The sequence below is a fragment of the Mastigoproctus giganteus genome, chromosome 10 (genome assembly GCF_048544385.1).
Source record: "Mastigoproctus giganteus isolate SK-2022 chromosome 10, ASM4854438v1, whole genome shotgun sequence".
In the NCBI taxonomy this organism is placed as follows: Eukaryota; Metazoa; Arthropoda; class Arachnida; order Uropygi; family Thelyphonidae; genus Mastigoproctus; species Mastigoproctus giganteus.
In genome coordinates this window covers 88447534-88473140 of record NC_143584.1, presented here as the reverse complement: position 1 = coordinate 88473140, position 25607 = coordinate 88447534, and the positions used below count along the sequence as shown (strand labels likewise).

General features: G+C 37.9%; 1 protein-coding gene across 2 annotated transcripts in view; it reads left to right on the top strand.

Annotated features, from left to right (window-relative positions):
• Positions 1-25607, top strand: part of LOC150079140 (vacuolar protein sorting-associated protein 11 homolog) — a 697977-nt gene that overhangs the window by 105570 nt on the left and 566800 nt on the right. For both annotated transcript variants that reach the window (XM_090382204.1, XM_090382205.1), the window contains 2 exons: positions 647-791; positions 21868-21957. In XM_090382204.1, the coding sequence (XP_090238330.1) occupies positions 647-791; positions 21868-21957 (235 nt within the window). The remainder of the gene's footprint in view (positions 1-646; positions 792-21867; positions 21958-25607) is intronic.

Genomic DNA, 25607 nt, shown 5'->3' with positions numbered 1-25607 from the left:
AATGGATACCACCACCCAGACAGCACAGTTTCAAAGCTTGTTGGCTTCTCTTTAGTGGGTGGGCAGGTACCGTGGTGTTGCAATTGTGACAACCCAGTTATGAAGTATAACTTCACAATATTATTATTATTATTATTATTATTAGCCATATAGTGCAAGGAAGCCTGAGGCTTATGCTGCACCAGGCAAAAAAAAAAACAAGTTTCTGATCTGAGTTACCCTGAGAGAGAGAGAGAGAGAGAGAGAGAGAGAGAGAGAGAGAGAGAGAGAGAGAGAGAGAGAGAGAGAGAGAGAGAAGTAGAAAGGAATCACCAAGAAAGAGAAGAATGATGATATCCAGCTCAGGACCCTGGGTGTGCCAAGCCCATACTCACCAGATGTGAGCCCCTGAGGTCAATATGAAAGATGCCTGATGGTGTGTAGTGATATAGACTATAAAGTATTTAGGGGTCATGCTACGAGGTAGAATGACTAACATGTAGGTTAGTGCAAATGCATCATTTTAACATAGCTATCTACCAAAGTAGTTGAATTAATTAATTTTATGTTCCTTTTGAAATTATTCCATTTGTTTTGACATTATGCCAATTCTTATTGCATTTATGATAGATCATTTCCATTAACGCAAAATTTTGTTTATTCATAGACATAGCAAGCAAAAAGTGTTGTTGGTAGGTTCTAAGCCTGTTACTGGATTGGCTTTCAGAATTACAGGTAAACATACATTTCTTTTTTCTGCTACTGAAGAAGAAGTGTTCTGTTTCAATATTTCAGCAAAGGAAGAGATTAAAGTGAGTTTTTATCAATCTCTGTAGTAATAGTTTTTCTGCATATTGTTTTTTAATAATAAAAAAATCAATTCTGATTGAATATTGAATGAATGAATAATCATTTGTAACAGCATGCTGGCCTGAGAAGTTAACAAACTCCATATATGTAAGAATTTTTCCAATTCAGTTAATAAATGCAAACATTATAGTAAACATAAAAATTATAAAACAAATTTATATAAAAAAAAAACACAAATTGTAACAAGCAGAAAATTACAGCAATCAGGATTTTCTTATATAGATTTTATCAGAAAACAAAATGAATTAAAGAGACTCATACCGAATTACAGACAAAATTCTGGATAATCAAAATTCCACTATACCACCATTTTCCAGACACCGATTGTAATTCACAGGATATCCACCAGTTAGTGCACACAGTGGCAGTATTGTTTTTATTGCTCCTGGCCATAAGCACGAGGACAGTGCACTTTGTATCAATATTTATCCCTTGTTAGTATTATTTCAAATCATTTTTGTGACCAGCAATGGCTTCAAAACAAACAAACAAACAAACAAGTGTTAAAAGAAAGAATGTACATTTGAGTGTTGGTCAAAAGCTTGAGAGTGGTGCCTCGGTGGCCAGTGTTTATGAGCAATTAAAAAGCAAGCTGTTTCTGATATTCACAAGGCCAAAGGAAAGCTCCACAGCTTTTCATTAAAGTATAATATTGAAGTTATGGGTTCCGTGAGTGACAGAAAGTACATGAAAGTAAGCAAAGATAAAGATCTAGAAGAAGCTATTTACAAATGGTACATGCAAGGATGATCATGTGGAGTGAATGTTGCTGGTGTTACCTTGCGTACTGCAGCTGAGAAACTGGCTAAACATATGGGCATTAACAATTTCAAAGCTAGTGATGGGTGGCTATGGTGTTTTAGAAATCGGCATATGTGTAACAGGAAAGAGCACAGTGAAGCTGTGTATGCTGCAACACATTCAGTTGAGCCTTTCAGACTCAACTTCAATGAATTGATAAAGAAGGAGGGCCTGTTCTTATCCTGTTCTTAATGGAGATGAGACTGGGTTATTCTGGCAATCCTTACCAAAAAATACTCAAGCCTTCGGAAAGAAAATAAGCAAGTGCTGATGGCCTCCATCGCCTGAAGCTGGCTGTTGTGGGCAAATCAGCTCGCCAACATGTTTTGAAAAGATTACATGATGCAGTTGCCTGTTATCTACTATCATTCAAAGAAGGCATGGTTCAATGCCAGCATTTTCTGACTGGTTTTTCAAGCATTTTGTCCCTGAAGTACGTCGATATCAGTAAGAGGTCTTAAAGGTGGCTCTCAATGATTTAAAGACTCTTCTTTTATTAGATAATGCTCCTGCTCACCCATTTGCTGAGAAATTAGTCAGCAGTAATGGCAAGATCTGTACCATGTTTCTCCCTCCTAATACAACCTCTGATACAACCCACGGATCAAGGAGTCATTGTTTCATGCAAGAGGCTCTACCAGCGATGGTACCTGAATGAAGTTTTGGTCTTCATCCTTAACTGAAGACACAAGAGGCCAGCGTACTCTGCAAAACATAAAAAAATAGAACATCAAGTCAGCAATTTACAACTTTGCTAACTTTTGGAATGACATAAAAACCACCACACTGACTCATAGCTGGAAGAAGTTGCTTTTTGACAGTGATCCTGACATTGATTTTGAGGGGTTTGATCCTGCTGATTTCCACCAATGCCATGAGGGAGAGGGAGGGAGGGAGGAGAGAGAGAGAGAGAGAGAGAGAGAGAGAGAGAGAGAGAGAGAGAGAGAGAGAGAGAGAGAGAGAGAGAGAGATGTTACAGTGGAGGACGTAACTGACTGGCTAGAGGAAAGTGACATAGATTCGGTCTACCAGATCTTGACACACCAGAGGAAAGAGATTGCTGATGAAATGAGAGTAGGTGACTTTGAGGGGGTGTACAGTGATGAAGAAGAGGAAGGAATTATTAACAAACCAAAAAAGACAGCAGTACGAGAGGCACTTGATTTTGTCATTCAGTATTCAGCCTCTCAGACAACATTAAAATCCAGCCCCAACTACCACCACCATTTATGTACGTTAAGAGAGGATGTCATAAGGGAGGTAAACAGATGAAGCTGGGCATATTCTTCGAACCTGTTGCTGCTCCTGCCCCATCTTCGTCCCAGCCTGCCTCATCATCACAGCGGGCCACTTCAGTGGATCTAGGGAGCTCCACTGACACAGTAAATTATTCTGAGTCCCATTATACGATCACAGCACAACAAACTGTTTTATCTCCATCAAGGTAAGAGAAAATAGTTTTTTATTTTTGTTTTTGTTTCGGTATTTATTCTAGTATATTTATTTTTACATATTGTACTACTTATATTGCTTATAAGTAATGTATATGCATTGTGTGTACACTACCTATTATATCAATCATGTTTACTATGGATACTATACAGTTAAATGTTTCGTTAAATATTCATTTGGAAAATTCAGACTCCCGGGTTTTTCGGACAACCCTTCTTCCCTATTAGTCTGTGAAATCGAGGGTCATCAGTAATGGGTGTTAATTTTGAGGATTCTCTGACAGAAAAGCATTAACAGTGTTTCTTAACTCTCTCTTAAAGTAGAGTTGTTTTGGACTAGTTCAAAGTTATTAATTGAACGACTTTGGTTAATTATTGCAGTAGCGGAATAGGGAATGAATCAGTCAGTTGAGTAAAGCCAATTTTTGTAAGTAATATTTAGGATTAGAACACATTTTTGGTGGATGTGTTATGTGGAGTTCCAGATTAAAAGCCAAGGAATAATTAAAGAATAGTGTTTGGAAAAGGTGAAGGATAGCTTAAATTGAAGACTTGTTTTTAGTTGGAGTGAATTTTAGGGTTTGTACCAATTCTAGATTTGGAGAAAATGGATTTGCAACTGGTTTTGAGATTAGCCCTTTTCAACATATAAAATTTAGTGGCCAGTGTTTTTGAATTGAATTCAGCTCCATCAAAAGTAAATTTTAGAATCATAAAGGATTGAAAGAATGCATATTTATAATTTGAATAATAAATGCTCCTCTATTGTTATATTTTTCTGTGTTGCTGTTGTGGTATTAAATATAATGTAGAGTAGTATTTATTATTCACATTGTTTCAACAGTTGCATTGAATGTAATTAGGAGTTGGTAATACCACATTGAAATATAACCCCATTCATTTGCTTAATATGTTAATAAGGATTATTGCACTGGGGACACAAATAAGATTTTGTTTTGAATGCCAGAGGACTCTCCTTTTGTTTTTATAAGATCTGCCTCTGAAAATGGCTTTGTGCAGAGAAAACTATATTGGTATTTTTGCTACTGAGCTAGTGGAATTAGTTTGTTGTCAATTTTAGGGTTGATAAGAAAATTTCAAATTTATTATTTAGGAAGCCAGCAGTATGTGAGATGATTTATCAGTTTTCTGTCAATTACAATGTTAAGAAACTAATTGGAGGAACTGATTACATTGAAACTAGGATTTCACATTTTAGAAAGAAACTTAAAAAAAAAAAAAAAAAAAAACTGAACACAAATGAATTGCTTCTTCAAATTAAGAAAATAACAATGCTGTTATAGAAAGAAAGCAAACCTTAATAAAATACATTACCTAGCTATATTTTTTAAAAATTTTTTACTATATTCTTCAAAATATGTGTAATCCATAGAAAATAAATTTTACTTTGTGATACCGAAAGGCACACACACACACACACATTAATATTAAAAGCCACATGGATATTGCAACACTGCAAAAAAAAAAAAAAAAAAAAAGTGGCTGGAAACATGTATGTATTGTGGATATACTTTAACAAATGGCAATGGATCATATAAGGAGGTGAGACTGTTCAATTATACTAACCTTTTATTCAATTGTATTGACCATTATTTATTATGGGGTGCAAGCATCTGTAGTAATACACACTTTCAGATGGTGAGACGTACTGTCATAGTATCTCTCACTAGTATATATTTTGTACTGTGTAGGCAGGTATGTCCCATTGGGCTTGCCATTCAATGAAGCTCCCACCCCCCCAACATGCACATGCCACTGAAGGATTGCTGTGTTATTCAGGAAGTTCATGGTGATCCTGGCAGTGTAGTGCTGGGCAGCGTCCTTCTGCAGAATGGTGACTGGAAGGTCCCTGAGAAATGAAACTATTTTTTACAAAATGGCATTGACGAGCATGCAGTATGCCAGGAATATAAACTAGGGCTATGTCTAGTGAACATAGACGCTAGACCATTATTCCCAAGGCTGGACCTGTACAACATTGGACAGCACACACTTCTGCAAGCCTTTTGGCTACGTACTTGAGTGTATGTTCTGCTATCATTACTTCCAAGTCAGAACTTGGATACTGAACAACACAGACTCCCAGTGAGCCGTGGTGAATACTGGATGATGTTGGTCAGTGAATACTGGACAACACAAGTTTTTCCTAGCTCCACACTCTTTGTAACCTGTTCTTGAATGGATTAGTGATAATGGTGGAATTTATGTAAATAAATGTTTACTGTTGTGTTGATTTTTGATTGACTAGAATAATGCTACATGTCACTCATGAGCTGGCTGGCAGTAGCTGTTTACTTGAGGTACCAATCTTATCAGACTTTGCCTCTTTTAATGTTCCTCCATTATTATTAAGTAATTAGTATAGGTATCACTTAATAAAAAAAAAAAGAAGGTAAACTGCAGCCATTATCAACCCACTGCAGGATGGAAGCCTCCTCAACAATTCATGTTGAGGGAAATGGACCATAATCTGCCACACTGGTCCAGTGTGGGTTGGCAGAATGACCGTATTTAGCAGTCAGAGGCTTGAGCCCTTGTCTACTCAAAGAGCGTGTGCTATTTCACTTCGCTCCTGACCACTTGGCTATGGAGGCCATTGTCATCACATAATAACTGGATAATAATAATTATTATCCAATTATTATTATGATGCAATATATGGGATTATTTGGCTATTTGCCTCAAGTTTTGTGACTTTACTAATATATCTTAAAAGTCAGCTCTTGTAATATTTAGATAAACCCACCTCCAGTTCCATTAGTTTAGTTCCTTAAATATGATGAAGTGGGAGAAAACGATTGAAATCCATTCAATGAAACCCATTCCCCCCCCCTGAAGTTGCACCCCTGAAGGAGTTGTAACGAGGGGTGCTCAACTCTGATGTAAAGCTTAGAAGAGAGTAATCTAAATGACCAAAGGGCGGGGGTGTCAGGAATGGTATTGAATAGATATCATTATCCAATTTTGTGGTTGAAAGTAACATGTTTCTGATTCCCGATTTTTGAAAAATCATTGGCTGTTTGATTTTTTACGTAAGAGATATGTTTCAGGACTTCTTACATAAGACAAGTTTTACATAACTCGGGAATGACTAATAAAATATTGCTACTATATCCAGCGCCTCCGTAGCCAGGTGGGCAGGAGCAGCAGTGCGTAGCACACATACTTCTTGATTAGACCAGGAGACCGGGGTTCGAGCCCTTGACCATCAAACAGGCCTGACGTAGCCCAGTGGTCAGGAGCGAGAGTGCATAGCACGCGTTCCTTGAGTGGACCGGGGTTCAAGCCCGTGACTACTAAATACGATAAATATTTGTATTGACGATTTATTGTAAACTCTACTGACTTGGTTGTCGTGCCGGAGTATAAACAGAAAATTTATTTATTTATTTATTTATTTATTTAAATACGGAGGATGTGGAAAGGTCAGGGAATGACCACCGCATATCCCCAGAACAATATGGCCTTAGTTGCTAATGCTCCTAAAAACCAAATAACAAACACGCTACTATATCCCTGACATGCCAAAATTACAAAAACCATGTAATGTCCTTAGAAGAATGAAGAAAAATAGTTATATTGGTGAATTAGCTGAAGTGACAAATAAGAAAAGAAAACATAAAAGGAAGAAAAAAATGCATTAACTCTAAAAACTGATATGTATTTCGTAGCCTTGGTTTTTATAGTTGATGGTACCACTTCTCGTATTCTGTCTTTGTCCTTTATTATTGTGTTCACTGTTGACACTAACAAATAAAAATTCCATGCATGTTTGACCATTTTCGTACATCCTTATTATTTTAATTTTCTGATCTAAATCAATCGCTTTCCTTTTCTTGGTAGATTTACTAGTACTGCTGTCATTTATTTTCTTAGTCGGCACCATGATAACGGTCAAAATGAAATTTTCTGTAAAGAACTTCACAGGGTTAAGGTGGAAACACACCATTGTCACCATTCACACCATGCTCAAATGTGAGCATGTGAGCTCACACAAAATGTGAGCTCACATGCTCACATTTTGCTAAAGCACATTTCTGGAGGTTACTACCATAAAACAATAAAAACAACTTGATTTGCAGTTTCCAGTTTATTGGGCTTTTGTGTTAGTGCAGTCTATTATAAATGGGTAGTAAACTCGATCTTATTGCATTTGCGATAATACCGATAGCTGGAATTCTGTGGGTTTTTATGTTATTATGGTGAAATGTGTGTCTCCTTCACTGAAATCTTCAGTCATATAAAAAAAATAATAAATTTTCAGAATCTTCTCTTCATTCGTATTTTTTAAGCTGCTTAAACTTGTTACTCCATATATCACTTGTGCGTACTATGTTCGTCCTTATTGATTGCTTATTATTATTATTTTTTTACTGTTTTCAATTTTACATTCCTAATAAAAAAAAAAATTTACTCTATACAGCGGGAGCTATGATGATATTACCCTTGTCCACGCAAACTGCTAGTTTATGTGGACAAGGGTAATATAGAGAAAAAAAAAATAAATTACATAAGTCCGAAGTTATGTAACTCGAGCTTACAATAAGTGTGGGACTTACTGTATTAATTTGCTGGTGCCACTGCTTTTATAAGCAATAACCAATGATTTAGAGCACCTTAAACATAGGTCAGATGTTTAAGGTGCTTTGAATTGCCTTAGTCTGTGTGTAATCATTATAATTTCAGAACATTAATTTGTAGTTTGTGTTATTATAGTTTGCTGAAAATTTTCTCTGTGACATGTTACTCATTAAGCTATTTTGGTACTAATAGGCTCTTGAGATGTTTTTGTTCCATACACGGCTGAAGTGCTCCTGATGTAGATGTCATCACAATTTCCTTGGCATGATATTTTGCAAATGATGTCATTAATTTTTATTTTATTTTTAAACCTGGTAGGATTTATAATTGTTAAACATATTCCAAATTTTATTATAGAGTGAAAAAGACCCAAATTTTGCTGTCTCAGAAAATTCATTTAATCTGCTTTTCAAATTGATTGTGGTATGGTATTAAAATTATTTTTCAAAAAAAAAAGGATGTCTCATGTAGGGGGGAGGAGGGAATTATTGTTGTTGTTTGTTTGTTATTTGGTTTTTAGGAGCATTAGCAACTAAGGCCATATTGCTCCGGGGATATGCGATGGTCATTCCCTGACCTCTCTGCATCCTCCGTATTTGGTGGTCATGGGCTTGAACCCCAGTCTATCAAGAAGTGTGTGCTACGCACTGCTGCTCCTGCCCATCTGGCTACGGAGGCACAAGGAAGGGCATTCTGGGATTTTGTAGGTTACCTGTTTTATTCATTTTTCTGGATATGTTGTACTTTTAATGTTTTGTCTAATACTGCAATTCTGTTCTTAAATAATTTTCTTCTGAATTGTATTTAACTGCATTATATAATTGGTTATAGAACAGTGCTTTTTTTTCATACTAATTGGGAATGTAAGGAAATATAGATGTTTTCCAACATGCATTTTTCCCAGAAGAGACTAGTTTTTACAATTTGGTATTCTCTATGGTTGTTGAAGTTTAAGAATGTGAAACTGTTGTTTTGTTCTTGCTCAAGAATATACTTCAACCATTTGTAGAAATTGTTAAATTTATTATTGTTTGTTGTTTGTTATTTGGTTTTTAGGAGCATTAGCAACTAAGGCCATATTGCTCCAGGATATGCGGTGGTCATTCCCTGACCTTTCCGCATCCTCCCTATTTGGTGGTCACGGACTCAAACCCCGATCTAATCAAGAAGCATGTGCTACGCACTGCTGCACCTGGCTACGGATGGGCCAAATTTATTATTAAAGTGGCTATTTGTGTGTGTGTGTGTGTGTGTGTGTGAGACTAATAAAATATCATCTGCATACTGAAAAAACAAATTAAGTGTTGTGGGGGATTCTGAACATGTTTTCTACTATTGAGTGGTATATTTCTGGAAGGGGGGGATAAAATTCCATACCCCATGAGGAGTCTGAATATTTGTTTATATGTCTTATTTATACCTGAAACATCTGGCTTATGTTAAGAAGGATGTGAACTTAATAATATTATCCAAAGACAGAAATGTGAAAGCTTTGAGGGCACTGTATGGGTTTAGTAGATGGCCAAAGTGAAACCTACATTTGTTGTGTAATTTGCTTTTTTATCCATTTATAATATGATTAAATCTGAGCTTATAAGGGGTATATGTCCCTATATTCAAAGTTAAAGACAAAGATAAACATTTACTTCTGCTCAAATTGTTTTCAAACTCATGTATTTTCCATTTTTGATTAGACTGGGGTTCAAGCCCGTGACCACCAAATATGGAGGATGCGGAAAGGTCAGGGAATGACCATTGCATATCCTCGGAGCAATATGGCCTTAGTTGCTAATTCTCCTAAAAATATGAGGGAGTATATGATGAGAGCCTTGCCGATCAATTGGCCCTGGAAAGATTGTGCAAGGCTCAAGCGGTAGAATTTTTTTCAGCCTGGTCTGTACTTGTTAACAGGAGAGACTGCTTCTAAAGGGATGGGATACACTTAAATAGAAAGGGTGCAAGAATATTTGCTGATGCTATCGAGGCAGTGTTAGGTGGGTCGGAAAACTGCTAGCTTGGGCGGATACAAGGACTAATAGATTAACAGAAGCCACTGGCAGAGGTGAAAGTGATCCTTGCATTGCTTCTATTGAGCAGAAGCCTGGAAAACAAGATGCAGGATATTTCAGAGACTGCTGGGAATCATTGTGGTACAAGTAAACACATGGGTTGTGTTAGGGTAGCTAAGAATAGGAACAGGTGCATGTATACTTGCGTGTACACCAATGGTAGGAGTTTGGTAAATAATTTTGATGAATTTGAGGTATTGCTCAAAGCATCAAAGGCGGATATTGTTGGAATATCAGAGACATGGTGTCACACAGATATAATGAATGCAGAACTGGAATTTGGGGAGTACAATGTGTACAGAAAGGATAGACAGGATAGGAAGGGAGGAGGGTTATGCTATTAGTTAAGAAACACACAAAATCCAAGGAAGTGAAGCCAGTCGATATCGCTGGACAGTGCAGTGTCGAGTCAGTTTTGGTGTGACATAAGAATTGGGAGATCAAAATTGAGAGTAGGAGTGTGCTATAGGCCTAATGACTCTGATGAGTATAATAAGAAACTGTACAGGGAAATAGAGTGGGCCAGTAAATCAGAGTGTCTTATAATGGGGGATTTTAATTTCCCAGATATTGACTGGAATTTGTGGGTTGGTCACTCACACACTAGCAAGGCTTTTGTGGATTTGTTGGATGATTATATTCTACATCAGCATGTTCGGGAGGCAACTAGAGGGAGTAATACTCTTGATTTGATTATCAGTAGTGATTCTTCATGCATTAAGAATCTGCAGATATAGGAACCACTAGGTGGCAAAGATCACAGTGTGCTTAAGTGGGATTTACACAAAGAGGTAACTACCATCAGGGATAAAGGGAAGGGTTTTTGCTTTCGTAAAGGTGACTACGATGGTCTGAGACAGTATTTCAATTCTATACAGTGGGACAAACTGATGACGTTACCAACAGCAAATTCAAAATGGGAAGCATTCAAAGAACTTATCTTGGAAGCTGCTAGGCTTTACATACCAACTAAGAAATGTTGTTCAAGGTATAGGCTTAAATGGATGTCAGATGAACTAATGAGACATATGGCAGAGAAGAAAAATGCATGGAATACATATAAATTAACATGTGACACAGAAGCCTATGATAGCATTAGCATTAGTAGAGGCATATGATGCAAGAAAGCAAGCTTATGCAGCATCAGCCAAAAAAAAAAAAAAACTTCCACTACATCCCTCCGTTCGTTCGAAATACCTGTCCAGCTGAGCCTTTAATTTATTTAGGCTATCAACTTCCACAACAAGGGATGGAAGTCTGATCCACCAATCAACTACCTGCTGGCTAAAGGCAAATTTCTGCACATCTATCCTACATCTGTCTTTCCTCAGTTTGAATTTATGCTCTCTCAGGTGATTATTCTGAGCAAGAGGAAGAATCCCATCAGCATTGAGCATGCTCAAACCATTCAAGGCTTTATACACCTCTATCAGATCACCTTGCCGGTGCCTAGTCTCCAGACACTGTAATCTGCAAAACGTAAGCCTTTCTTTGTAAGAGCAACCCTTCGTTTCATTTACTAATCTTGTTGCCCTTCTCTGTACTCATTCCAGCAACTCTACATCCTTCTTGAAATGAGGCCTCCAGACCTGTATACAGTACTCAAGGTGTTACCTGACCATTGCCTTATACAAGTGAATAATCACCTTATTATCCCTGCTAGAAAAATTCCTGTATATCATTGACAAGACACCATGAGCTACTCTTGCAGCCCGTCTGCACTGCTCAGAGAACTTCATATCTGCCTGCAGAATTACCCCCAGGTCCTTTTCATTCTCTACCACAGTCAGTGTAGTACCACAGAGTTGATACGTTGCTCTGGGGTTGCTGTTTCCCATATGTAGTACTTTACATTTGTCAATGTTAAACTTTGTTTGCCACCTCTCAGCCCATCTGCTCAACCTTTCCAGATCCTGTTGCAGCAGCATAACGTCAGTAGTGTCCTTAACAATCCTGCCAACCTTGGTATCATCTGAAGACTTGGACATTAAGCTTGATATACCATCATCAATATTATTTATAAATACGGAAAACAACAATGGACCCAACACTGAACCCTGAGGGACTCCACTAATAACATTAGTCCACGATGAGCAGTGTCCATTGATTACCACTCTCTGTCTTCTGCCCCTCAACCACCCCTTTATCCATTGCAGCAATTTACCTCCAATTCCACACTGCTCCAATTTGTGCAGCAGTCTTCCATGTGGAATAGTATCAAAAGCCTTTCTAAGATCCAAGTATATAATATCAAAGTTATTCCCTGCATCCAGTTCTTTTGTGACTGCATCATAGTATCCAATCAAATTGGTCAGGCAAGGCTTCCCATTAACAAAACCATGCTGTGTCCGAGCTATAACTCAAGTCTTGTCTGGATGATCCTGCTGTGATATAAGTCAATCTGTAACCAAGTTATAAAGGAGGTTAGGCAGGCGAAGGCAGATTATGAGAAATCATTGGCAAAGAATGCAAAGAAAAACAGCAAAGGGTTCTTTACTTATGTAAACTATTGAAGGAAGGGGATGAATCAGATTGGTCCACTTGATATCGATGGTTCATCTGTTGATGATCCTGCTCAGGTAGCTAAAAAACTAAATGAATATTTTGCATCTACATTCACACATGAGGAGTTATTCAGGGAGGGGAATGTCAGAGGTGTATTAAACTCTGCCAGTAAGCTAGATAATCTTGTAATAACTGAGAGTAAAGTGGAGGATAAATTGTTGAAGATAAACACAAGAAAGGCACATGGGGTGGATGGGATCTATCCAGTTATATTTAAGTAGGCAGCAAAGGAAGTAAGCAAACCCTTAGCCATAATTATGAGAGCTTCCTTGGACCCAGGGGACCTACCCATAGACTGGAGATGTGCAAATGTGACCCCAATTCATAAATGAGGATCAAAGGCTGACACAAGTAATTATAGACCTGTGAGTTTAACTTCTGTGCCAGGAAAATTAATGGAGGCACTGGTTAAAGAAGCACTGCAGGATCATCTAGACAATACATCAGTTATAGCTCGGACACAGCATGGTTTTGTTAAGGGAAAGTCTTGCCTGAACAATTTGATTGGATACTATGATGCAGTCACAAAAGAACTAGATGTAGGGAATAACTTTGATATTATATACTTGGATCTTAGAAAAGCTTTTGATACTGTTGCACATGGAAGACCGCTGCAAAAATTGGAGCAATGTGGCATTGCAAGCAAATTGCTGCTGTGGATAAAGGGGTGGTTGAAGGGGAGAAGACAGAGTGGTAATCAATGGACACTTCTCATCGTGGACTAATGTTATTAGTGGAGTCCCTCAGGGTTCAGTGTTGGGTCCATTATTGTTTTCTGTATTTATAAATAATATTGATGATGGTATATCAAGCTTTAATGTACAAAAATTTGCAGACGATACAAAGGTTGGCAGGGTTGTTAACAACACTACTGACGCTATGCTGCTGCAACAGGATCTGGAAAAGTTGAGCAGATGGGCTTGAGAGGTGGCAAACAAAGTTTAACATTGACAAATGTAAAGTACTACATATGGGAAACAGCAACCCCAGAGCAACGTATCAACTCTGTGGTACTACACTGACAGTGGTAGAGAATGAAAAGGACCTGGGGTTATTGTGCAGGCAGATATGAAGTTCTCTGAGCAGTGCAGACGGGCAGCAAGAGTAGCTCTTGGTGTCTTGTCAATGATATACAGGAATTTTTCTAGCAGGGATAAGGAGGTGATTATTCCCTTGTATAAGGCAATAGTCAGGTACACCTTGAGTACTGTATACAGGTCTTGAGGCCTCATTTCAAGAAGGATGTAGAGCTGCTGGAACGAGTACAGAGAAGGGCAACAAGATTAGTGAATGGAACGAAGGGTTGCTCTTACAAAGAAAGGCTTAGGTTTTGCAGATTACAGTGTCTGGAGACTAGGCACCTGCGAGGTGATCTGATAGAGGTGAGTATAAAGCCTTGTATGGTTTGAGCATGCTCAATGCTGATGGGATTCTTCCTCTTGCTCAGAATAATCACCTGAGAGGGCATAAATTCAAATTGAGGAAAGACAGATGTGGGATAGATGTGCGGAAATTTGCCTTTAGCCAGTGGGTAGTTGGTTGGTGGAACTGACTTCCATCCCCTGTTGTGGAAGTTGATAGTCTAAATAAATTTAAGGTTCAGCTGGACAGTATTTCGAACGAATGGAGGGGTGAAGTGGAAGTGTTTTTTTTTTTTTTTTTTTGGCTGATGCTGAATAAGCTTGCTTTCTTGCATCATATGCCTCTACTAATAATGGTAATGCTAATGCATTATTTAATGATTTCCTTGAAACATCTGATGATGTACAGGCAACTCTCGGTTTACAAACGAGTTCTGTTCCAAGATGTTGTTCATTATACACTTTGTTTGTTATGTGTATCTTGCATTCCTGAGCTTTTATGATATGTATCGTATATGTTAGCAGCCATTTTAATGCATTAAAACCATGTACTAACCATCGAATGGTCTATATAATATGTTTTACTATAATGTATGTATGTCTTATGGTGATTATATATGATATGTAACGTAAAATAAAATAAGAAAAGAATGAAAAAACATGTCTTGCTTGTTAATTTTAATTAAAAACATAGAGTTACAAAATAGAAATAAAGAAAATGAGTACAGTACTAATATAATATATGTATTATATTCAACTTCTACCTCTTAGTATCTTCATCAGAGTTCAATATTTTCCACATAAGTGACACTAGGTGCAGATGAGTTAGATGGAAGGGTGTCTGATAATGAAGAAACAGCTGGGTTTCCACTTTATTAAAATATGTTTTTATAGAAGATTGCACAGTTAAGCGTTTATGACTTAGATAGTCATAAACGCCTCTTTTCACTTTTGCAATTGTTTCCCTATTTGCGTCTTCTTCAAATATTGTCAACCCGTCAGAAATTGATTTAAAAGCTGTAGCTGTTTTCTCCCACGAGAAATCATTCTACGCGGCGGCGTGACATGTAAACCAACGTTTTTTTACTGGCTAGATAAGAGATTAACCAAGAACAGTTCAATATAATTATCATATAATCATTTTCTGATAATTATTGTAATAAATAAATTTTTTAAAAGTTTATTTATTTAAATCTTACAATTATGTTCACTATACGTTTGGCATTTCGTTTTATAAGGAACTCTAACTAATGGCGACTTTAAGAAATTTTGAATGAACTCTGACGTTCGTTATAGCCAATGTTCATAAACCGAGAGTTGCCTGTACTCTACCAAAACTATAAATTGTTTTATTCAGCATTTACAAGAATTAAAAATTAATTTCCAGGATTATTTTTCTATTCCTGATATCAGTAATTGTGATTAGATATCCATTCAGTGCAGTTTTCAATAACACAGAAATGTTAACTTTAACAATGCAGCTTTGTAGAGTTATCATGTTGATACCCCATTGACAATTATTTTCAGTGATTTATAATCTGGCAGAGTTTTGGTATTTCATAGGTCTTAATATTCTTCATTATCAAACAAATTTTGGATCTCATTAAATATTACTGTGAAATTTGGTTCAGATAGACCAGATGTTTCAATTTTCTGTGACTGTCGCAGTTTTGGGCATAACATCCAGGTGTCCACAAAAAAGTTTTGGGAATGTTATTTTGTCCCTATTTTTATATAAAAATGTTCAGAAAAATTGCTTTACCTGCAAATTAGGACAGTATGGGATGACCTGCAAGATTTCTTTTCCTTGGTCAGATTACTGTTTCAAAACTTCTAATGTCAACGTTTGCTCAGATAGTGTCAGTGAAATTATTCTTGTAGGAATGGAATCCTTTATTCCACACTCCACTTTGAAATCTCGTCCTTTATCTAAACCTTGGTTTTCCAATAAATGCTCCAAGGCTGTTCAAGAGAAGAACGTTGCATATCGTAATTGGCTTGTTTGAATTCTTCAGTTTCATTTTCTGCCTACACCAAAGCTCGCAACAATTGTAAAGCAGTCATTAATCAGTCAAACTAGATTTTGAACAGGTTAAGAGTAGAAAACTTGCTTCTTACCCTTATGGTAGCTGAGCATTCTGGTCTCTCGCCAAAGCTATTGGCCGCAGCTTTTGCCCATCTCTGCTCTCACCTCTGTCCAAACCAGATGGTTCTGTTGTCACTTCAGCCAAGGATAAAGCTAACCTGCCAGCATTCCATTTTTCTTCCAACTCCTGTATTAACGACCTTGGTAAAACACCTCCCACCATTCCCAAAACGCTCCATTCAATGTCTCCTGTAGTCTTCCGTCAAAAGGATTTTGACAAATCTTGATGCACAGAAAGCCCCAGGTCCCGATGGTATTTCTCCACTTGTTCTCAAAACCTGTGCTCCTGAACTTACTCCTGTTCTTTGCCGCTTTTTTCACTTTCTTATTCCAAAGGTGTTTTTCCTTCTGCTTGGAAATTTTCTCATATCCAGCCAGTTCCTAAAAAGGGTGACAAGTCCTGCCCATCTAATTATCATCCCATTGCAATTACTTCTACTCTTTCTAAAGTAATGGAGAAATCAATTAACCGTCAACTCTTAAACTGCCTAGAAATCTTCTGTCTGATTAGCGATCGCCAGTATGGATTCCGTTAGTGTTGATCCACTGGTGATATTCTGGCTTATGTTACCCATTTATGGACAAATTCAATGGAAAAGTTCAGTGACACACAGGCAGTTGCTCTTAACATCTCAAAGGCTTTCAATCGTGTTTGGCTTAAAGGTCTTCTAAACAAACTTCCATCTTATGGTTTGCCAACTGTTTTTTGTAATTGGTTATCCAGTTTTCTCTCTGATTGCTCACTGAGGGTGATGGTAGATGGCTCTCTGTCTTCTAACTTCTCCACTAATGCTGGTGTCTGCCAAGGTTCAGTTCTTTCATCCACTCTTTTTGTCTTGTATATTAATGACCTTCTTCCATTGACTGGAAATCCTATCCATAGTTTTGCTGATGATAGCACATTGTATTCCACTTTGCATTTGGAGAAAACTTGCCCTGCTCAATCAGCTTCAACTTCTCGAATATCTGCTACCAATTCTTTAAATGCCGATCTCCAGTTAATTCTACTGTGGGGCAAAGACAACTTAGTTGATTTCAATCATTCTAAAACTCAGTCTTGTCTTCACGTCTTCTCTTCAAATCTTGTCTTCTCAGGAGAGGTCCCCATGGACTGGAGATGTGCTAATGTATCCCTAATTCACAAAGGGGGATCGAAGGGTGACACAAGTAATTACAGACCAGTTAGTTTAACTTCTGTTTCGGGTAAAACAATTGAGTCACTGGTTAAAGATGCATTGCAGGATCATCTAGACAAGACTGCAGCAATAATTCAGACACAACATGAGTTTGTTAAGGGAAAGTCTTGTCTGACAAATTTGATAGGATATTATGATGTGGTTACAAAGGAACTGGATGAAAAAAGAATTTTGATATTATATATTTGGATTTCAGGAAAGCTTTTGACACTGTTGTGCATGGAAGACTATTGTACAAATTGGAGCAGAATGGTATTAAGGGTAAGTTGCTACAATGGATAAAAGGATGGTTGAGTGGGAGAAGACAGAGGGTGGTAATTAATAGGTACTGTTCTTCATGGACTAATCTTATTAGTGGAGTCCCACAGGGTTCGGTGTTGGGTCCTCTCTTGTTTTGTATATTTATCAGTGATATCAGGCTTAGTGTCGAAGTTTGCAGATGATACAAAGGTTGGCAGGGTTGTTAATGACAGTAATGGTAGTATGCTACTGCAACAGGATCTAGATAATTTGGGCAGATGGGCTAAGAAGTGGCAAATGAAGTTTAACCTTGACAAACGCAAAGTACTGCATATGGTAGAAGTAACCCCAGAGAAACGTACCAACTGTGTGGTACTACACTTAAGGTGGTAGAAAATGAAAAAGACCTGGGAGTAATTGTGCAGTCAGATATGAAGTTTTCTGAGCAATGCAGACAGGCTGCCAGGGCAGGTCATGTGGTTTTGTCAATGATATATAGGAATTTTGCTAGCAGGGAAAAGGAGGTGATTGTCCCTCTGTATAAGGCAATGGTCAGGCCATGCCTTGAGTACTGCGTACAGGTTTGCAGGCCTCATTTTACGAAGGATGTAGATTTGCTTGAGCGTGTACAGAGAAGGGCAACAAGATTGGTGAGGGGAATGAAGGGATCCTCTTACCAAGAGAGGCTTAAGTTCTGCAAATTGCAGTGGCTGGAGACTTAGGCACCTGCGTGTTGATCTGATTGTGGTGTATAAGGCCTTGAATGGGTTGAGCACGCTGAATTCTGATGGGATCCTTCCAATTGTTCAGATTACGAACCTAAGGAGGCATAAATTTAAATTAAGAAATGATAGATGTAGAATAGATGTGCGGAAATTTGCCTTTAGCCAGTGGGTAGTTAATTGCTGGAACAAACTTCCATCTGTCGTTGTGGAAGTTGATAGGTTAAATAAATTTAAGGAGGAACTGGACAGGCATTTGGAGGGAATGGTGTAATTTTTTTTTTTTTTTTTTTTTTTGGCTGATGCTGCATAAGCTCATACATTTGCTTTCTTGCATCATATGCCACTACTGCTATCTCGCAAAAAGGATTCTTGATGACTCTCCGATTCCTAGATTCGCAGATTAACTTAACAAGTACAGGTCAATGCTGAAAAAAAAGTCCCAAGTTAGGGTTATATTTGAAAGTGTGTGGAATTCTGTCTAGACATGATAGGGGGGAGTATGCGATGAGAGCCTTGTCAGTCAATTCAGCCCTGGAGAGATTGTGCAAGGCTCATGGGGTAGAATTTTTTTTTCAGTGTGGCCTGTGCTTGCTAACAGGAGAGACTGCTTCTACAGGAATGGGATATACTTAAATAGAAAGGGTGCAAGAATATTTGCTGATGCTATCGAGTCAGTGCTAGGTCGGTTGGAAAACTGCTAGTTTGCGGGGATTCACAGACTAAAAGATTAACTGTAGCCGCAGGCAGAAGCAAAAGTGATTCTTGCATTGCTTCTATTGTAACGAGCAGCAGCCTAGAAAGCAAGTTGCTGGGAATTTCAAGAGCTGCTGGGAGTCATCATGGAACAAGTAAATACATGGGCTGTGTTAGGGTAACTAAGGCTAAGAACAAGTGCATTTATACTTGCATGTACACTAACGCTAGAAGTATAGTAAATAAAATTGATGAATTTGAAGTGCTGATCTAGACATCAAAGGCAGATATTATTGGGGTATCAGAAACATGGTGTAACACAGTAGTTGTTGTTTGGTTTTTAGAAGCATTAGCAACTAAGGCCATATTGCTCTGGGGATATGCTGTGGTTATTCCCTGACTTTTCCCGTACCCTCCGTATTTGGTGTTCACGGGCTCGAACCTCGGTCTAATCAAGAAGCGCGTGCTACGCAGTGCTTCTCCTGTCCACCTGGCTATGGAGGTGCTGTGTAACACAGATATAAGCAGTGCAAAATTGGAATTTGAGGAGTATAATGTGTACAGAAAGGACAGACAGGGTAGGAAGGGAGGAGGGGTTATGCTGTTAGTTAATAAACACAAAATCTAAGGAAGTGCATCCATTTGATACGGATGGACAGTGCAACGTTGAGTCTGTTTGGTGTGAACATAAACACTGTGAAAGGGAAAATGAGATATACCGCAGACCCTTGATTTACAGGGATCAGTTTGGCGCCTCTGTAGCCAGGTGGTTAGGAGCAGCAGCAATGTGTAGTACACGCTTCTTGTCTTGATTAGACTGGGGTTCGAGCCCGTCACCACCAGATACGGAGCATGCAGAAAGGTCAGGGAATTACCACCGCTTTTCCCCGGAGCAATATGGCCTTAGTTGCTAATGCTCCTAGAAACCAAACAACAACAACAACAGGGATCTGTTTAACTGAGAAGCAGATTAACCGGCACAGTTCAACTCTAAATAAAAAAATAAATAAATAAAAAAATCAACCAGAAATCATAAAATTCAAGTAATAACTAGAATAGGTATAAACAGATGTTTTGCAAGTTGTAAATAAGCGACAAGAAGTGGCATTATAAGTCATCATTGGGAGATTAGTGTGCCTATTATCTTGCAACCCCCACTGTCTTCACACCCGCCACTCAAAAAAAAGGGAAAAAAAAGAGAAAATGTGTATAGCCCGGTTTTATGCATGCGTTTTGTGTTGCGAAATTAGTCAAGAAACAAGTGTTTCTTGATTAATTTTTTCTTCTTTGGATTTCTTTTTCACTATAGGTTTCTTGGGCTTTATCACTTTCAGAAAGTTGTAATATTCCTTGTCGATTTCTTGGTCCTGAGCAGTCTGCAGAAGCTCAGACTTGTTCTTAAGTTCTAGTACGTACTGCTTTTTCTCCTCTTCTGTTATCTGAAAGACCTTTGTATTATTTACTCGAGTCAGTTTTTTCCTTTCCTTTCCTACATCTATATCAAGTGTACATCTTACCATTCAGTGATCACTTCCAACATTTGCCTTATTCAGGATGGTAACATCATTCACAATATATCTTCTGTTAGTGAGGATGAAGTCGATTTCATTAGTTGTTAATCCATTTGGACTCTTCCATGTCCACTTTCTGTTCACCCTTTTCTTGAAAAAAAGTGTTCATTACTGAGACAATCCTTGTGATTCTGCAAATTCCACAAGGTTTTTGCCTCTTTCATTTCTTTCACCAATTCCAAAATTTCCTATAGTTCCCCTTTCTGACTGTTTTGTCTTTTTCTAACCTTAGCATTGAAGTCCCCCATAATAATAGTGTAGTGGGTTTTCTGCTCATCTAGAAGACTCTCAATTTCGGTGTACATTTCTTCAACCTCTTCATCATCATGGCTTGATACTTTTGTACATCACCAAGAGTCTTGACACTCTTGGTGATGTACTTTTGAATTCCAAAATGTTGTTTTTTAATTCTTTATTGACCAGAAACCCAACTCCCCCTTCACTCCTTTCGCTGTTTCCATTGGTGTACAGCAGATTTCCACTTGATAAACTTATAAGTGATTAATTTCTTCTTCTTGTTTCAGCCAAACCGATTATATCCCAATTTACATTTTCTAATTCCTTTTCCAGCTCTAATATCCTGTCTTCTCCGTTGAGTGATCTTACGTTGTAACAGGCCAAGTTCAGTTTCCGTGCATGGCAGCCTGGTCGTACCCAGAGATTCTTAGCACCCTCTGCTTCCACTCTGATCCTCTCGCTGCCGTAAGAGGGGGAGTGAAAGCCGCTGGGGACTGAACCCATTTGTTTTGTCATGCTGTCATATGCTGGAGGGTTTGGTCTTTTCCTCTTCACACTGACCAGGCGTCTTGAAGAGAACCACTCTACACGTTCGTTGCCACCTAAGTGACGTAACAGGGCTTACCATCGAGAAGGTGTGCATGAGTGGATTTTAGGGAGGCAGGCCAAACGGACTTCTCCCAAATCTTCTGTAATAGAAAGATATTGGATCCATCAGTGTTTCAGACTGAGTGTGTGATAACACACAGGATACCTGTTCCCCTCTAAGCCCCAGATGATCATACGCCGTATTAAATGCTTCAACTAAACAGGTGCAGCTCTCAGTTTTAGGTAGTTACAATCTCATATTTATGTAAATAATAGCCATATAGGGAAAGAAAGCCACAAGCTTTTGCCCCCACCCCCACCACCCTGGTGGAGTTGAGTGTAGATAAGAAAATACAAATTTTTGCTTCCTCCTCACATAAATAACTATCCAGCTGACCTTTGGATATATTCCAACTATCAGCCTCAACTACCTGCAAAGGCAACCTGTTCCAGCAATCAACTCGCTGGCTAAAAGAAAACTTCCTACAATCTAGTCTGTCTTCCCCTGTAATTTGAATTTATGCCCTTGAGTTCTGAAATTCTCTATAATGGCAAAAATTCTGCTTTCATTCATTTTATGAGTCATGAAAATAGAGATTTCTTTTCAACATAATTGAGTCATATGTTCTTTCAGAAATGATTTGATAGTTTCTAAAAAGTAGCTATTTTTATTTTTAATGTCTTATCTTTTGGTTGTAACTTAATCTTTGGACAGTAGGGTATATAATATATTTTTGATGCATATTTATTTTCTTTTTTCATTTTAAATATAGATTCCATTACATAATCATGGATGTCCACAGAGATGCTCTGTTATGAGTGATGCTAAGCAGGACTATCAGTTTGTCATTGGAAAAGAAGAGGTTGGTCATCTTTTGTAAAAATGTGGGGAGAGATATTTTGGGGGAGGGTGTGTTGTTTTTATGAACACTTTTAACAAAATATGGAAAAGCATCCTACTAGTCGAGGAATGAAGCATATTTTATTTCAATATTTGAGATTAAATGTATTTATTGAATTATAATATTATGAGGACTGTTCAATAAAGAATTATCATAATTTTCTTTTCACAATGTACCTTTATTAATTATCCATATTTTGATGGTCCATTTTAAAATAGGCCCCATTTGAAAATGCACTTTCTCCGATGTTTCTGTCATTTTTTAAAAAGATGGTGGAAATGATTTCCTTGCAGCTCCTTTGGAAATAAAAAATTGCAGGGTGCAATTTTTTTTTTTATTTCCAAAATTAGGATTAAGGACAGGGCTGTGGGGCAAATGAGGAACACATTTGACATTAATGCTGGCCATGTACTCGATGACAATATGGGCAGTGTGAGGTATCACCTTGTTGTAATGTAGCATCCACCTACCTGCGTGCAGTTGTGGTTATTTGTGATGAATGCTATCCTGCAAAGTGTGCAGTACATTTTTGTAGTAAGTTCCTGTAACAGTCTTATGACGTGCCGCACTATGCTGGTAAACCATTCCTTTAATGTCAAAAAAAGAGGTGACCCTAACTTTTCCTGCAGAGGCCACAAAAATTTTTCTTTTTTCGGTGTCAGCAATGATGGAGACTTCCATATACACCTTTTACTTTTTACTCTGTGGGTCAAAATTATGAAGCCATATCTCATCTACCTTTATCACCTTGTGCAGAACCTCACCATCTTTGGTAACCTTCCATTGCAGCTCCTGACAAACCTCTATGCAAACTTGTTGCTCAGGTGTGAGCAGTCTTGGAACCCAACATGTAGAAACATGTTATGTGCAAATGGTCATGGAGAATACCGTGTGTGCTTCCAGCTGATATTTTGAACACCTTTGCCAGTTGCCTTTCTATTTTACGATGATCTTCTATCATGATTACAGAAGCTGATTTTATTGTTTCTGTGGTGACAGCAGTGGTTGGAGCTCTAGGAACACTAATTTTTTGAGATTGAATCACGTCCATCTTTAAATGTTCTTAAACCACCTGCAAGCTGTGCTATATGGAAGTGTACATTCATAAGCCTCTTTTAACATTTCACCATATGCCTCTTTTAACATTTCATATGCCTGAACTAATGTTTTTTTTTTTGAGGTGAAAATAAAAATTGAGAGGAGCATACTGTTTCTTGTGTATTGTTATATAGGTGAAACTGAACTTGACTGACCCCCAAGGTCATACTGTGCACATGAGTCAACTGTGCAGTTGCTATGTGATGCAGCTTGGTTTAGTCTTAAATTCTGCAGCTCAGCTATAAATAGCAAGGAGTACTGTTAGTTATGAAAAATTATGATCATTCTTTATTGAACAGCCGTTACAATTTATAAAACTATTTATAATATATAAGTAAGTATAATAAAATTTATCTATGAGTATACACTCATAGCTAAATTTTATCAAATCTGTTTATTTGCACTTGTTATGGGAGGGAGTATGAAGTTTATGAAATATATTAAAGGGGATTTAATATATAAAAGTTTGGGAACCTCTGGTATGGATTAAAAATTGATGTAGCCTTGAGCCTGTTATTAAAAGAGTTTTGGATTTGAAGTGGTTGTAAAGCAATTTTTGACATAAATTAATTCCTTCAAAGCTAACTGTTGTGGAATGAAAACAATGATACCAAAGATTGTAAAGGTTATTAATCCCACTGTAAATTGCAATTATTATGGACTGCCTTAAAATTAATTTATATATATATAGGGTAGTTGTAAAGTTTATCTGTTTTAAAACTTAAATGGCACACAGAACCAGCTTTAGATACATTCAAAGGATTCAGCCAAACTTTGCTTTGTGCCCAAGACACCCGCCCAGTTCAAGTTTTAGAATATTAATTTTTACTACAATGTACTTCCTTACTGTACTGATAACAGGGAATTTCAGTCCTATAATGGAATTGTGAAATGAGGAAAATGCTGAGATATTCCAAGGGGTTATTCATTGAATTTGTTATTCCCTTGGAGTGAATTTATTTTATTCATGTAACTCCTTGGTCATCAAAATGTCTTCATATATCTATGTATTCTATATCCATGCATCTGATGAATATTGCATGTCACTGTGCAGCAGTCAAGTCTCAGGAGCTAGTCAGCAGAAGGAGTTGGTTTCCTCAAAGTGGAGAAAAAGAGGTGGCTCTTTGAAGGAAAACCTTATTTTTCTCTGAAGACCATTGCTCAAGGCCAACAAAACTTGGATGGCTACCTTTGAAGATAGGTAAATATGCATGGTGCACAGTTCCTGGCATGTTAGCATTAGCATTAGTAGAGGCATATGATGCAAGAAAGCAAGCTTATATAGCATCAGCCAAAAAAAAAAAACCCTTCCCGTTTCATCCATCCATTCAATCCAAAAGTTTGTCTAGTTCAGCCTTGAATTTATTTAAGCTGTAAACTTCCACAATGACAGATGGAAATTTGTACTAGCAATCAACCACCTACTGGCTAAAGGCAAATTTCTGCACATCTACTCTACAACTGACTTTCTCCATTTGAATTTATGCCCCCTCAGGTGCGCAATCTGAGCAAGAGCGAGAATCCCATCAGCTTTGAGCTTGTTCAAACCATTCAAGGTCTTATACACCTCAATCAAATCACCTCGCAGGTGCCTCATCTCCAGATTGCAATTTGCAGAACTTAAGCCTTTCTTGGTAATAGCAATCCCTTGTTCCACTCACCAATCTCGTTGCCCTTCTCTGTACTTGTTCCAGGAGCACTGCATCTTTCCTAAAATGAGGCCTCCAGACCTCAAGTACTCAAGGTGTGGCCTGACCATTGCCTTATACAAGGGGATAATCACCTCCTTATCCCTTCTAGAAAAATTCCTATATATCACTGACAAGACCCCGTGAGCTACTCTTGCAGCCTTTTTGCTCTGCTCAGAAAACTTCATATCTGACTACACAATTACCCCCAGGTCTTTTTCATTCTCCACTACCCTGAGTGGAGTACCACACAGTTGGTATGTTACTCTGGGATTACTGTTACCCATATGCAGCACTTTGCATTTGTCAATGTTAAAGCTTCAGTTGCTTCCTCTCAACCCATCTACTGAACTTCTCCAGATCCTGCTGCAGTAACATACTGTCCTTACTGTCATTAAGAACTCTACCAACCTTCGTATTGTCTGCAAACTTGGACATTAAGCCTTGTATACCTTTATCAATATCATTGATAAATACAGACAATAGCAGTGGGCCCAACACGAATCCCTGTGGGACACCACTAATAACTTTAGTCCACAAAGAGCAGAGTCCATTGAACAACAATTTGCCCTTAATGCCATACTGCTCCAACTTGTACAGTTGTCTTCCATGTTCGACAGTATGAAAAGCTTTCCTAAAATCCAAGTATATGATATCAAAATTATTTTTTGCATCCAGTTCTTTTGTGACCATATCATAGTATCCAATCAGATTGGTCAGACAAGACTTCCCCTTAACAGACCCATGCTGTATCTGAACTATAACTGCAGTCTTGTCTAGATGATCCTGCAGTGCTTCTTTAACCAGTGACTCCATTATTTTCCC